Raw genomic sequence first — 13,454 nt, 5'->3', positions numbered from 1 at the left:
CATAATACTCCATAGTGTATATGGGCCACATCTTCCTTATCCATTTGTCCGTTGACGAGCATGTTGGTTCTTTCCACAGTTTGGCGACCGTGACCATTGCTGCTATAAACATTGGGGTACAGATGGCCCTTCTTTTCACTACATCTGTATCTTTGGGGTAAATACCTCGTAGTGCAATGGCAGGGTCATAGGGAAATTCTATTTTTAATTTCTTGAGGAATCTCCACACTGTTTGATAGTCCGGCTTGCAATCTCAAAAAGAGCAGAAAAAAATCCTATTAATCATTTTAGAATCATGAGCCTCTAAAAAAATAATGAGACTGTAAAAATGTTAAAAACATTTTTGGTTAACCACATGATAATTGTATACATGTGCATGTTTAATGGGAGCTCTCGATCCATTCCAAATGTGCCAATAAGCTGGCTAGTGTTTTTGTTTCTTCTCTAGTCTTGAAAGAGTGGTTATTTTAGTTTCTCAAGTATGAAACCAGGATTAAAAGATCTATGCATGATGGAGCTAAGAATGATAATGCAGGAGCACTAAATAAATATTTGTTAACTGAATGAATGATTATGTTCACATATGACAATTTATTGGGAAAGTTAAAGATTCTATTAGAAATTTGGAGTGACTTTGAAGAATATAAAGTCAAAAGGGTCTTTTAGGAATCTGAGGAGAATTTGTTGAATATAGACACAAAGGACATAATGGTAATAGACAGAAAATAGCTGAAATGGGATTTTAAGTTACTCTTCATTATTCCATACAGTAATGTCTTAGAGAGAGAGAGAATGATATATATCAATACCAAATATATAGTCCAGTTTTTATTCAATAGAAAATATATGAAAGAGTGCCTGAGAAAAGGTGAAAATACATTTGAACCTGAACCAGTGTCTCTTCAAGTATTTTACACACACACACACACACAAATTAGTATATACACACATTTAAAAGTCTTTTTAATGAATTTTACTTCCTGAAACTACCTATATTTAACATCATTATGTGTTTTAAAAAAGAGTAACTCTAAACTTTAGTATTTGTTGAGTAAGGGCCATCAGAAATAGAGGGGTATGATATTGACATATAATACAAGTTTTCCTGATCCTTGATTAAGTTTTTCCTTTACCTGGATGGGACTGGAGGAGATTATGCTGAGTAAAATATATCAAGAAGAGAGAGTCAATTATCATATGGTTTCACTTACTTGTGGAGCATAAGGAATAGCATGGAGGAAATTAGGAGAAGGAACAGAAAAGTAAATTGGAGGAAATTGGAGAGGGAGATAAACCATGAAAGACTGTGGACTCTGAGAAACAAACTAATGGTTTTGGAGGGGAAAGGTGGGAGGTTGGGTGAGCCTGGTTGTGGGTATTAAGGAAGGCATATATTGCATGGAGCACTGGCCGTCGTACATAAACAATGAATCGTGGAACACTGAAAAAATAAAAGAAAATAATAAAAAGTTTTTCCCTTACATATTTTCTCCTGGTAGTGATCAGCCCCTGTGCATATGATGGAGACAAACAAGACGTGGGTGACCGGGTTCATTCTCACAGGACTTACAGATCTTCCAGGGCTGCAGGCACCCCTGTTCCTGGTGTTCTTGGTCATCTACCTCACCACCATGGTGGGCAACCTCGGACTGATTCTTCTCATCTGGAAGCATCCCCATCTTCACACCCCCATGTACTTACTCCTTGGCAGTTTGGCCTTTGCAGATGCTTGTTCCTCATCCTCTGTGACTCCCAGGATGCTTGTCAATATCTTAGACAAAAGTCAAATGATATCCCTCTTTGAGTGCATGGCCCAGTATTATTTTTTTGGTTCCAGTGCCACCACAGAATGTTTCCTCCTGGTAGTGATGGCCTATGACCGCTATGCAGCCATATGCAACCCTTTACTTTATCCAGTGGTGATGTCCAACAGGCTCTGTACTTGGTTGATAAGTTTGTCTTATGTAATTGGTTTTCTGCATCCCACAATTCATGTAGGGTTATTATTTAGATTAACTTTCTGCAGGTCCAATATAATACCTCATTTCTACTGTGAAATTTTGCTGCTATATACAATTTCTTGCACTGACCCATCTATTAATGCACTGGTGGTTTTCATTTTTGCTGCTTTTATACAAGCCTTTACTTTTATGACCATCATAGTGTCTTATACCTGTGTCCTCTTTGCCATCCTGAAAAAGAAGTCCAAAAAGGGCAAGAATAAAGCCTTCTCCACATGCAGCGCCCACCTGCTCTCTGTTTCCTTGTTCTATGGCACTCTCTTCTTCATGTATGTGCGTCCTGGGTCTGGCCCAGATCGATATCAGGATAAAATGTATTCACTGTTCTACACGATTATCATCCCTCTGCTCAACCCCTTTATTTATAGCCTAAGAAATAAGGAAGTTTTAGGGGCACTGAGAAAAAGTATAAAGAAATAAATATTTCTCAGGAAAACTTTTATTATTCCTTAGATTTTATTCTGTTTAAATAAAGCATGGGGGGTGCCTGGGCGGCTCAGTGGGTTAAAGCCTCTGCCTTCGGCTCAGGTCACAATCCCAGGGTCCTGGGATCGAGCCCCACATTGGAGTCTCTGCTCTGCAGGGAGCCTGCTTCCTCCTCCTCTCTCTCTCTCTCTCTCTCTCTGCCTGCCACTCTGCCTACTTGTGATCTCTGGCTATCAAATAAATAAATAAAATCTTAAAAAAACATAAAGCATGGGTCCTTGGGTTTAGCACATAGTAGGGCCTTAATATACTTGTTAAATGAATGAATAAAAAATTCAGTAGATAGACTTATTTTCATCCTAAATTCTTGTGATCATCAAAATAATTAATGAGCATGGTAAAGACAGGTTCCATTTACTTTGTGCTCTTATTGTTTATAATCCACCCTCAAGGATAAAAATGAAACAGAATATCCAAATTATTATTATATCCAAACTATTATATTATAACTTTAATGAGCTTTGTGTTTCCAGATACACACATTTTAAAACTTTTTGAACTTATATCCCTTTTTTTTTTTTTAAATTTTAGAGGGAGAAAGAACATGAGTGGGGAGACAGGCAGAGCAAGAGAAGAGAAGACTCTTTGCTGAGCATGGGGTCCAAAGCAGGGCTTAATACCATGATGCTGGGATCATGAACTGAGCAAAGATCAAGAGTTGGACACCCAGCCAACTGAGCCACCCAGGTGGCCTTGAACTTTTATTATTTTATAGGAAGAATTAGCTTGTGTAAATCCTCTGTTTAGAAACTACTCATGCCCTCCTAGATAATTCTTGAAGAAGTAATTTTCAAGAGTTTGTAGGTATAAATATCTTTGATAGATGTTTATAATGATGCAAACACTATATATGCCAAAGTAATACTGTTAGACTAAATATGACAACATATATTCCTCATTTAATATGAATATATCTAGAAGGTTTATAAGTAATTTTGAAAATTAACTTATATTTGCATTGTATTCATTGAAAGATAAAACACTTTAGCAATTAAATACTTAAAATAATTACTTCCTGCAATATTATGAATAATTCTGAGCTCTTTAAAAATTTCTACTTTTTAATTTATTGAATAATTTCACCAGGCACCTTCTTTCCAGCACTAATATACCAGTTGAATACAAATCCCCCCCACCTCTCCCGCCCCCGGAATTGACAACAACCTGAAATAGCAGGTGTGCTTGATCATCTTGTAATTATGTAACTTAAACCATTTTTTTTTTCCCTTACAAAAGTCTTCTGTGTTTTCTGTCTGGCTTTCCGACTTTATTACATATAGACTTGTGAATACTGTAGTGAAAAATAAGAAAAGATATCCCCATACTCATGACACATCCCTATTATTTTGATTTGAAGATAGACACAATTTGTTGTCTCATGGAACAGCAAAGCTGGCGGTGGGGCTGACTGGCTTCAGCACTGTGTGTTTGGGGCTCAGTTTCCTCAAACTCTGCTCTTCTCACTGCATCCGAGCCCTGCTTCTGTTGTGTGGGCTCATTCGAAACATGTTGCTCCCTGTGAGTGCCAAGTCTCTGTTAACTTTCTGTCATCACCTCTTTACACTCCAAGAGCAGCGGCAAAACTTTCCCTTTTCCTCCCTCTATGTGTAATGCAGACTGTTTTAGGTATTGGCTGTGTGTAATTGTTATCTGTCTATATATGTCAATATATGTCAAAGTCTTCTTTATTTTTTCAAGCAACACTGTTACTAAGGTGGGGTGTAATCCAGTAGCAAATTGTTACATTCTCTATGTTTTTGTCAGCACAGGTGATATATAGCTGAAGTGTCATCTTCACAGTTACCCTGAAGAAACAACCACAGAAGTTCCATAGTTCTTGGGGATAAATTTCTTGAAAATATTAAACCATGCAATTTAAATATCCCATTTTAGGGACACCTGGGTGGCTTAGTCAGTTAAGCAACTGCCTTGAGCTCAGGTCATGATCCCAGGGTCCTGGGATTGAGTCCCACAGACAGGCTCCCTGCTTCTCCCTCTCCTTTTGCTGTTCCCCCTGCTTGTGCTTGCTCTCTCTGACAAATAAATAGAGTCTTTAAAATAAATAAATAAAGGTCCCATTTTATGTTTCTTTTTATGGCATTTAAAGTTGGAAAAAGCTAGTTCTTGACTGTTTAGGGATTCTTTAAGTGGAGACTATCTAAGTTTATTTATTTCCTTCTTTTCACTAGGGATATACCAGGTTTGGTGATCTCACCTCTTCTCGTTTTCTTCTATGATTAGAGGGTCTTATACTTGCTACTCTGATACAAGGAGGACACGTCCTAGAAGGGGACAAGTTTACCTCTTCTGGCTCTGGGAGGTTACAAGGGAGACAGAGGAGGGCAACAGTAGAGGAGAAATGAGACAGGTCGTTTTTAATTTCCCTCTCTAGACAGGACTGGTATTTGGAAGGCAGGGAGGCAAATTAATAGTATGAGGTATTGTATTCTCTATTGCTGTTAACAAATAACCATGAATAGTGGCTTTAAAAATATATACACGTATTATATTAGTTCTGTTGTGCAGAAGTCTGACATGAATTTCACTAGACTAAAATCAGTGTTAGCAGGGTGAATTTTTTTTCTGGAAGGTTTGGGTAAGACATTGCTTCTTCCCCTTTTCTGACTTTGAGAAGTTGTCTACTTCATTTGGCTCATGGGCCCCTTCTTGCAGCTTCAAAGCCAGCAAGGTTGCATCTCTTGGTACCTGCCTTTTGCTGTCACAGTTTCCTTAGACCCTGATTCTTCCCCCTCCCCTTCCACTTTAAGGACCTTTGTGATTACATTAGACCTTTCCAGATAATTCAGGAAAATCTCTTTATTTCAAGGTCAGCTGATGAGCAACTGTCATTCTGTCTACAGCCTTCATTCTTCCTTTTTTTTTTTTTTTTAAGATTTTATTTATTTATTTGAAAGAGAGAGAAAGATCACAAGTAGGCAGTGAGGCAGGCAGAGAGAGAGAGGGAAGCAGGCACCCCGCTGAGCAGAGAGCCTGATGTGGGGCCTGATCCCAGGACCCTGAGATCATGACCCAAACAAAAGACAGAGGCTTAACCCACTGAGCCACCCAGGCACCCCCATTCTTCCTTTTCATGCAACCTAACGTATTTTCATGTTCATGTCACTGATGGCTGTTATTTTGCCTATCATAAGTAGCCTTAGAAGAGAAGAACTTTTGCCCAGATTCCCATTTCAGTCACTGGAAAAAAAAAAACAAAAAAACAAAAAAACAAAAAAAAACAAAAAAAACTATTTCTCACTGTGTTCCTTCCATATGTACCTACATCACAATGAACTTTGTCCTGCAGCGTGTGCAGGCCAGACAGCCTTGACGTTTTGTTTTGGAGGATGCTTCCCCTTACTGCATTGCATGGCCAACACCTGGAAATTCCTGCAGTGTTTGAGAGTGGCTGAGAGACTTACTACTGAGTGACTGTAGAGGACGGGCTGGGGCATGTAGAAAGAGGGTATAAAAGAGGAGCTAAGGGGTTACCAGACCAAAGAAAGCTGGGAGAGGCAGAAAGCCTTTCAGGATAGACAAGCCCTATTCCATTTAAGAGACCAGATCACAAGTTCCAACAGACTTTGGCGCAAAAGCTGAAAACACGAACAGTCCACAAGAGTGTGAGGATATTAGTAGGACAAAACATTTTAGGGACCATCTTTCTACTTCCAACATTTCACATGCTACTTCCCCATGCCCATATTTTCATATACCATCTCAGAGACAAAGATGGAAAAGATTTAAATTAATTTCTTTTCTGCCATGTAGAATGTAGTGGATATTGCTGTACCTATTCCATGGATTGCTCAACAAATTATTGACTAGAATCATAGATCTAGGTCATCTCCAGGCTGAAGACATCACCTCATGACAGAAAAAATGGGAGGTAGCAAGATGAGGGACAAGGAATTAAATCCCCTTCTTGGACTCCGAATTTTTGAGACTCATTTTTTTCTGAGAACAGATCAATTCCAACAGTGATAACTCAGTTCAGAGAGATAGCCTGGGATATATTTGTGAAGACCAGATGTGGGAGGACATGACCGGAGTCTCTAGTCAAGTGTGAAAAAGAACCTGAAGCTTGTCAGGCAGCAGCCAAAGCCAGTGTGGGAAATCCTGTGAAATTAGCAAGTGAAGTCATAGTAATCTTCCAACAATCAGCTCATCCAGTACCTGTTTTCACTCAAGCCAGACAGGTATGGCAGAGATGGGGCATGTAGGAGAGGAGAACTCACAGAGAAATTGGGGTTGGGGTGACATTCTACACTTTCTGACATCTTATCAGAGACAACTGCTAAATCTCCAGATATTTCAGACCCACCCTATATCTATGCCTACACAAGGGTAGACTTGCTGGCCACATAGTGAGATCCCTGGAATAGAGACAGACTGAACACTGGGGTTGGGGACAGCTGCTGAACATCCAATATCCAGTTTAACTCAGCAAAATGTTGTTAATCTGTAACATAGTCAGAAAATCAGATTAAGGACAGAGGTCTTCTTGCGGTGGATAGATCCCTCAAAAAAAAAGTAAGTCTTTTGAGTGGCGTAAAGTTTACTAAGAAGAGAATGTAATGGGTTAAGAGGACAGAAGGAATATTTATTTGGGGGATGTTTTGTAGAGCACAGGCTGGTTCATTTATATTGACAATATTATGTTGATAAAGACGGGATATTGTGCAAAGTTCATGTTCTCCAGAGGATGACCGATAAATCCTATAAAAATTGCATATTGTCAATGTGTAATTATAACATGTGCCAAAATACTAAAAAATTTCTTAGTTTCCAGACACAGAACAGCTACACCTGGATTTGATGGAGAGGCCAGAGTATCAACTGGAGATCCTAGCTTTTTCTTATATTACAGGCTAGATGGTAATTGGATTTGACTCTCTTGGGAAGATGTTGAAAGTACTTGTCTACAGGGGAAGGAGGGCAAAACAGGTAAATGAGAATCAGAAACTATAGTCAAATCAGGAGAAGAAACTGTTAGGTGACCTCCAAATCTATTTTCTTTTTATCCTAGACACACAGACCCACTTTTCAGTTGACTATAGCGATATGATTGAGTTTAGGATTGAAAGTGATGTATATCACTTACATTTCTGGGTCATAAGAACCTCACATTTGGAATCCCCTTGAACTTCCCTGTTTTAGCTTGATCCAAATGGAAACACAAACCCTGAAGGAAATCATATGTGAAAAATTCTTGAGTGACAAGTTGGAAAGAGTTTGCTACTCTGAATCATCAAATGGAAGGAACAGCTGTTCAGTTAAGAACATGTACTTCATACTTACATAAAGGAGAACTAAACTTCTATTATGTCGATCAAGTAAAATATTGGCTATTATTTGTGAATTCAATTAGTGTTACTATAAATAATATATACATGTAATACAAAAAAACCTTCTTCAACTGTATACAATTAATTACTGGGTCTATTTCTCAGAAATATCGAGAAATGGATATTTAGGATTGCCAATTTTAGTTGTTATTCTATGTGGAATGAGAAGTTATTTATACATGTTGAGTGGGGAAAGTGTGTAGGGGATGATGGTGAAATGGTGTGCATTTTATAAAAATCAGTCTGGCATCAGTGTGGAAAATGGAAAATGAAGTGGTGACTGTGTGAGCAGATATGGATAGTGTTGCTAGGAATTTATTTAATAAGTCCAGGCAGGAGATGAATGCATTATGGATTTTACAATTAACTGTACAAATAGTTGGACTTAAGACATCTTTGGTACATAACATCTAGAGGTAGTAGTAAAAAAAATGGAATTGAGGAAGAAGTTAGTTTCATGAATATGTTCCTGATTTATGGTGTGCACAAATACTTGTTTGCAAACCCTATTCCCTGAGACAGGGAACATTGGAAGAATGCCAGGTTTGGGGATGGAATGGAGGAAGATCTTAATTTCAGATTTGGATATGTTAATTCTAATGTACCTTTGGGATTTCCAAGAGGACAAGAATGTATTTGGGTAGTGGGACCATTAAAAGAGACAAGAGGAAGGAAAACAAGCTTATTCTAAACTTCATTCGGTGACATTTTATAAACATGCCCCTATGGTAAACCCTGAGGACAGAATGTACCGTTTTAATTGTTATAACTATTGGTGTGTAGATGATTTGAGGATTAGCTCACAAGGCCCAGTAGAACAACTTTGACTTCATCCTATTGGGAATCCTTCTGAAGCATTAAGGGAATTTCAGAATTTTTTAAAGAATAGATTTGCAGATAGCAGGAAGAAATGCTATCTATCTCCAGTTTGGAGTTTCTAAGGAAAATCAATGCACAAATAATACTGCTTCATTTCTGTACATTCTATGTTACTTCAAGAAAACATTTCCAATTTCCCATGATTTACAGGAAGTAGTTGAGAGAGCAGAGATTTTCATTAATATAGTGTTGCAATTTGTCTGTATGATAACAAACACCTAAATAAGAAATTAATGTCAGGAAAGGACTTTTTTCTTTTTAAATCAGCAACCAAAATCTAGACAGACAGAAGTAAATGTCTGTCTGAACATGTATATTTTAGTTAGAATTTTTACTCGATAGATAAATAACACATTTTGGAGGGAGTTTTTATTTTTCATTTTTCATTTTATTTTTTAAAAGATTTTATTTATTTATTTGACAGAGAGAGAGAGAGAGAGAAAGAGAAAGAGACCACAAGGAAGCAGAGAGGCAGGCAGAGAGAGAGGGGGAACAGGCTTCCTGCTGAGCAGAGAGCCTGATGCTGGTCTCGGTCTCAAGACCCTGAGACCATGACCTGAGCTGAAAGCAGAGGCCTAACCCACTGAGCCAGGCAGGCACCCCTGGAGGGAGTTTTTAAATAATAAACTTTGGTTAACAGAAGAAAGAAAAATAGAAAAATTCAATAATTGTGGTAAGAAAAATTCAGAGTTCATTTCATAATGTGAAGTTTGCGTAATTGAGATATAAGCTAAGCAGCTCAAATCTAACTTATTTGTAACTTTTTCAGACTGGGAACTTCTGGCCTAAGGTTTGTTGCTGAGTACAACACAAATTCTTTAATTTAATGAAATCATGAGAATATGGGCTAAAGTCACTGGTGGTAACTTCAAAATTGCTCCTTGTCTCATTTATCACATAACTTGAGAAAAAAAATTCACAGAGATTACTAATTGGCCAAGTTACATGCTGTAGGAACTAAAACTAGGAAAACCAACATTTGGTTATTTGAGACTATAAAGTTGGACCAGTGTATGCAGAGCAAAAATCTCCTATGTTCTAAATTTTCAATTAATACTTTGTCTGTGTTGTCTATATTGGGGTTCCTGGTGGGTATACACTCAAAAGTAAAAATTCTAAAGCTCATAAATTCTTTCTTTATTTTTAGTGGGGGTAGAATAATATCTCACAGTCTTCTCTTATGTTGATCACTATTTCATTGAAAAAGAGCCTTTGATCCTATTTCTACATTAAACAAACTCAATTTTTCAAATATATTCTAATGGTAAAAATTTTTTTGTGTGTGTTCTATCAGTACTGAGAGATATGACTATAAAATGATAACATTTTTTTTCATCTCAGGAAATACCATAACAATATGTATATCTGAATGTTTTCCTTTTTCTTTTTATGGTAATATAAAAGAAACTGTATTCACTGGAAAACTTTTTAGATTACTTTCAGAGACTATTTATAAATCATGAAAAAAAAATCAATGTCATTACTTCATACAAACACCACTTGTTAAAACCACAACAGTGACTAAAAAGTAAGTATGGAGAAATAAGATTAATAAATAAAATTACTAAAATTGAAAAAACCCTCCAAAAAACTCTTGTTCTATTTGAATCTCTATTTTATACAATTACAGGTAATTTGGGGGTATTAAAAAAATTCTATCTACACTCAGTGGTTAAATGTTGTTTCCCATTGACAATTTCCAAAAGAAAATGTTAATTTCTCTGAAGACTACTTCTGTCCTTAACTGATATATACATGCAAAAATTAACAGATAATTGCATCCTAATTTTATAATGCACCCTTCAGTGAAAATCTTGAAAAAGAAAACAATAGGATTTCATCATACTTGTTTCTTTTCCCCATTATTAACATGTTGGAGACTCTTTCACACACCTCTTTATGTATGTATAAAGGCCTAAATAGACATACACACAAATAAATCAATTACATAATTTTATGTGAAAGAGATCATAATATATATGCTGCTGTTCTCATAGAACATTTATTTTGACTTCTCTCTTTTCCTCTTCTCCTTTCCCCTCATTTCTACCTCTACTTCTATTCTAGAAAGCCCAATGCTATCAACTTAATTTCTAATTTCCACATTTTTTCCAGGTAGAAGATTTAAAAATGCATTGCTCATCTTACAATAATGAAATCTTATTTACACTTCTCTGTATCATATTCTTCTCAGGTAAAAATTACATCATGAAAATTCCCAGTTCACGTGGAATGACTCCTTTTTTCATGGATGATTTGTATTACAAAACACAAGTATACATAAATATGATTTATTTAGCCATCTCACTGTAGATGTGTCTGGTCTTTGCCACCTTGAAAAATAATGCATTGGATATTCTGTGTATATCTATCTTTGAATAGTTGTGATTTTATTTCTAGGGTATATGTAAGGCAAAATGGTAAGTCAAAGGGTATATGTATTTATTTAAAATTTAAATGGTATCATATAAAACTGCTCTTTCTAGAAGACTGTTGCAATTCATAGATCCACAATTAACATGAAAGGAGCACTTTTCTCACCTGAGTCAGCAGTATCTATTCACTTTAATTTCTGCTAATCTGATATGTGAGAAAGGAAGTATCTGTGTATGTGTTTGTGTGTGCATGCCTGCACCTGCACATGTGTGTTTATGTGTGACACACAGGAAACTAGGCATCTTTTCATTTTATTTGTTGGTTATTCATCTGTAAACTTGCTTGTTCATATCCTTTATTCATTTTTCTTTTAGATTGTTTGCCTTTTTCTTATCTATTTGGTGTTATTCTTATATTATATATTATGTTATTCATAAATCTGTATCTTTCATATACACTGTAAAATGTATTTCCCAACCTATTATATGCCATCTGACTCTGTCCAATACTCTTTCCTGGATAAAAATTTCTCTAATCACTATGTTATATTGTTGGCTCCCAAATTTCTTAGAAAGTATCTATGCTGTGAGTTAGGAGCCTAACCTTGTTCATATCCAGACAGAGAGCCAAGAATGGCAGCACAATCCATTAAACCCATCATCTTTCTTCTACTGAACTGAAACATCGTATTGTCTTATGCCACATTTCTGTATATAATGGAATCTATTTCTGAGCTGGCTGCCTATTATTGCATTGACCCTCTTCTGTATTCTTATTCCACTACCTTAATGTTTTGATTATTATATCTTTATATTGTAGTTCAGTAGAAATTAAGGTACTCTTCACTGTTCTTAACTATTTACATTTTTCTTGGGTAAAATGGGAAATTTCTTTCTTTCATATAATGTTTAGATGAACATATACAGTTCTTAAAACCTCTGTTGGGTTGAGAAGGATTTGTATTTAATTTACTTGTTACTTTAGGTGAATTATCATTTAAAACTTTTTATTACGGAAATTTTTGAATGTATATTAAAGGACACATATAAAGGTAAAAATTTAAAAATTGGTAATCATATGAGAGGCATCTTTTACATCAGTTACACAAAAAATACACAGTTTTTATGATTATTTTGTGACTGTTTCAACAATATTTTTCTTTCATTTTACCATCTGGACAGGTTGGATATGGCAGAAGAAAATAAGACACTCGTGGCTGAGTTTGTTCTCACAGGACTTACAGATCTTCAAGGGCTGCAGGTCCCCCTGTTCCTGGTGTTCTTGGTCATCTATCTCACCACCATGGTGGGCAACCTTGGACTGATTTTTCTCATCTGGAAGCATCCCCATCTTCACACCCCCATGTACTTATTCCTCAGTGGTTTAGCCTTTGCAGATGCTTGTACTTCATCCTCTGTAACTCCGAGGATGCTTACACATTTTTTATCCAAGAATCATGTGATATCACTTTTTGACTGTATGGCTCAATTTTATATTTTTGGTTCTAGTGCCACCACAGAGTGTTTCCTGCTGGTAGTAATGGCTTATGACCGCTACATAGCCATATGCAATCCTTTGCTTTATCCAGTCTTAATGTCCAGGAACCTCTGTACTCAGTTCATTGGTGTTTCATATTTCATGGGTTTTCTACATTCAGCAATTCATGTGGGTTTGTTATTTAGATTAACTTTCTGCAGGTCCAATGAAATACATTATTTCTACTGTGAAATTTTACAACTTTTCAAAATTTCTTGCACTGATCCTACAGTTAATACACTTCTGGTTTTAATCTTTTCAGCCTTTATACAAGTCTTTACTTTTATGGCCATCATGGTTTCTTATATCCGTATCCTCTTTGCCATCATGAAAAAGAAGTCTGAAAAGGGCAGGAGCAAAGCCTTCTCCACATGCAGTGCCCACCTGCTCTCTGTTTCGTTGTTCTATGGCACTCTCTTCTTCATGTATGTGCGTCCTGGTTCTGACCACACTGATGATCATGACAAAATGTATTCTTTATTTTACACAATAATAATTCCTCTGCTAAATCCTTTTATTTACAGCTTGAGGACCAAAGAAGTTATAGGTGCCTTGAGAAGAATAATGAAGAAATAAATAGTTGCCAATTTTCAAAATGTTTCTTTTTTATCATCTGCTGAAAAAACACCCCAAGTCCTGACTGCCATTCCACCAGAAGGCTAATGGTCAGGGGAGTTAATAAAGTGTGTGTGAAGCATCCCAGCTTCACAATAAGCTTTCTTGGAATGGGTCCAGTTATAGTTTGGGAACATTACCTCTAGAACTTGCTTAATTAGAAATATTGTGCTTTATTTTTATCTGAAGCATT

At 36.5% G+C, this 13,454-nt stretch overlaps 2 protein-coding genes across 2 annotated transcripts; both read left to right on the top strand.

Moving 5' to 3' along the window:
- The first annotated feature begins 1,517 nt into the window (after nt 1-1,517).
- On the top strand, nt 1,518-2,441 carry LOC131825943 (olfactory receptor 5AC1-like). Its single transcript, XM_059165267.1, has one exon. The coding sequence runs from the start codon at nt 1,518-1,520 to the stop codon at nt 2,439-2,441; it is 924 nt and encodes a 307-aa protein (XP_059021250.1).
- A 9,857-nt stretch (nt 2,442-12,298) lies between these two features.
- Nucleotides 12,299-13,222, top strand: LOC131825941 (olfactory receptor 5AC1-like). The gene has a single exon (XM_059165266.1). The coding sequence runs from the start codon at nt 12,299-12,301 to the stop codon at nt 13,220-13,222; it is 924 nt and encodes a 307-aa protein (XP_059021249.1).
- The last annotated feature ends 232 nt before the right edge of the window (nt 13,223-13,454 follow it).

The sequence above is a fragment of the Mustela lutreola genome, chromosome 2 (genome assembly GCF_030435805.1).
Source record: "Mustela lutreola isolate mMusLut2 chromosome 2, mMusLut2.pri, whole genome shotgun sequence".
NCBI classification, from domain to species: Eukaryota; Metazoa; Chordata; class Mammalia; order Carnivora; family Mustelidae; genus Mustela; species Mustela lutreola.
This window is presented reverse-complemented; position numbering and strand designations above follow the sequence as displayed.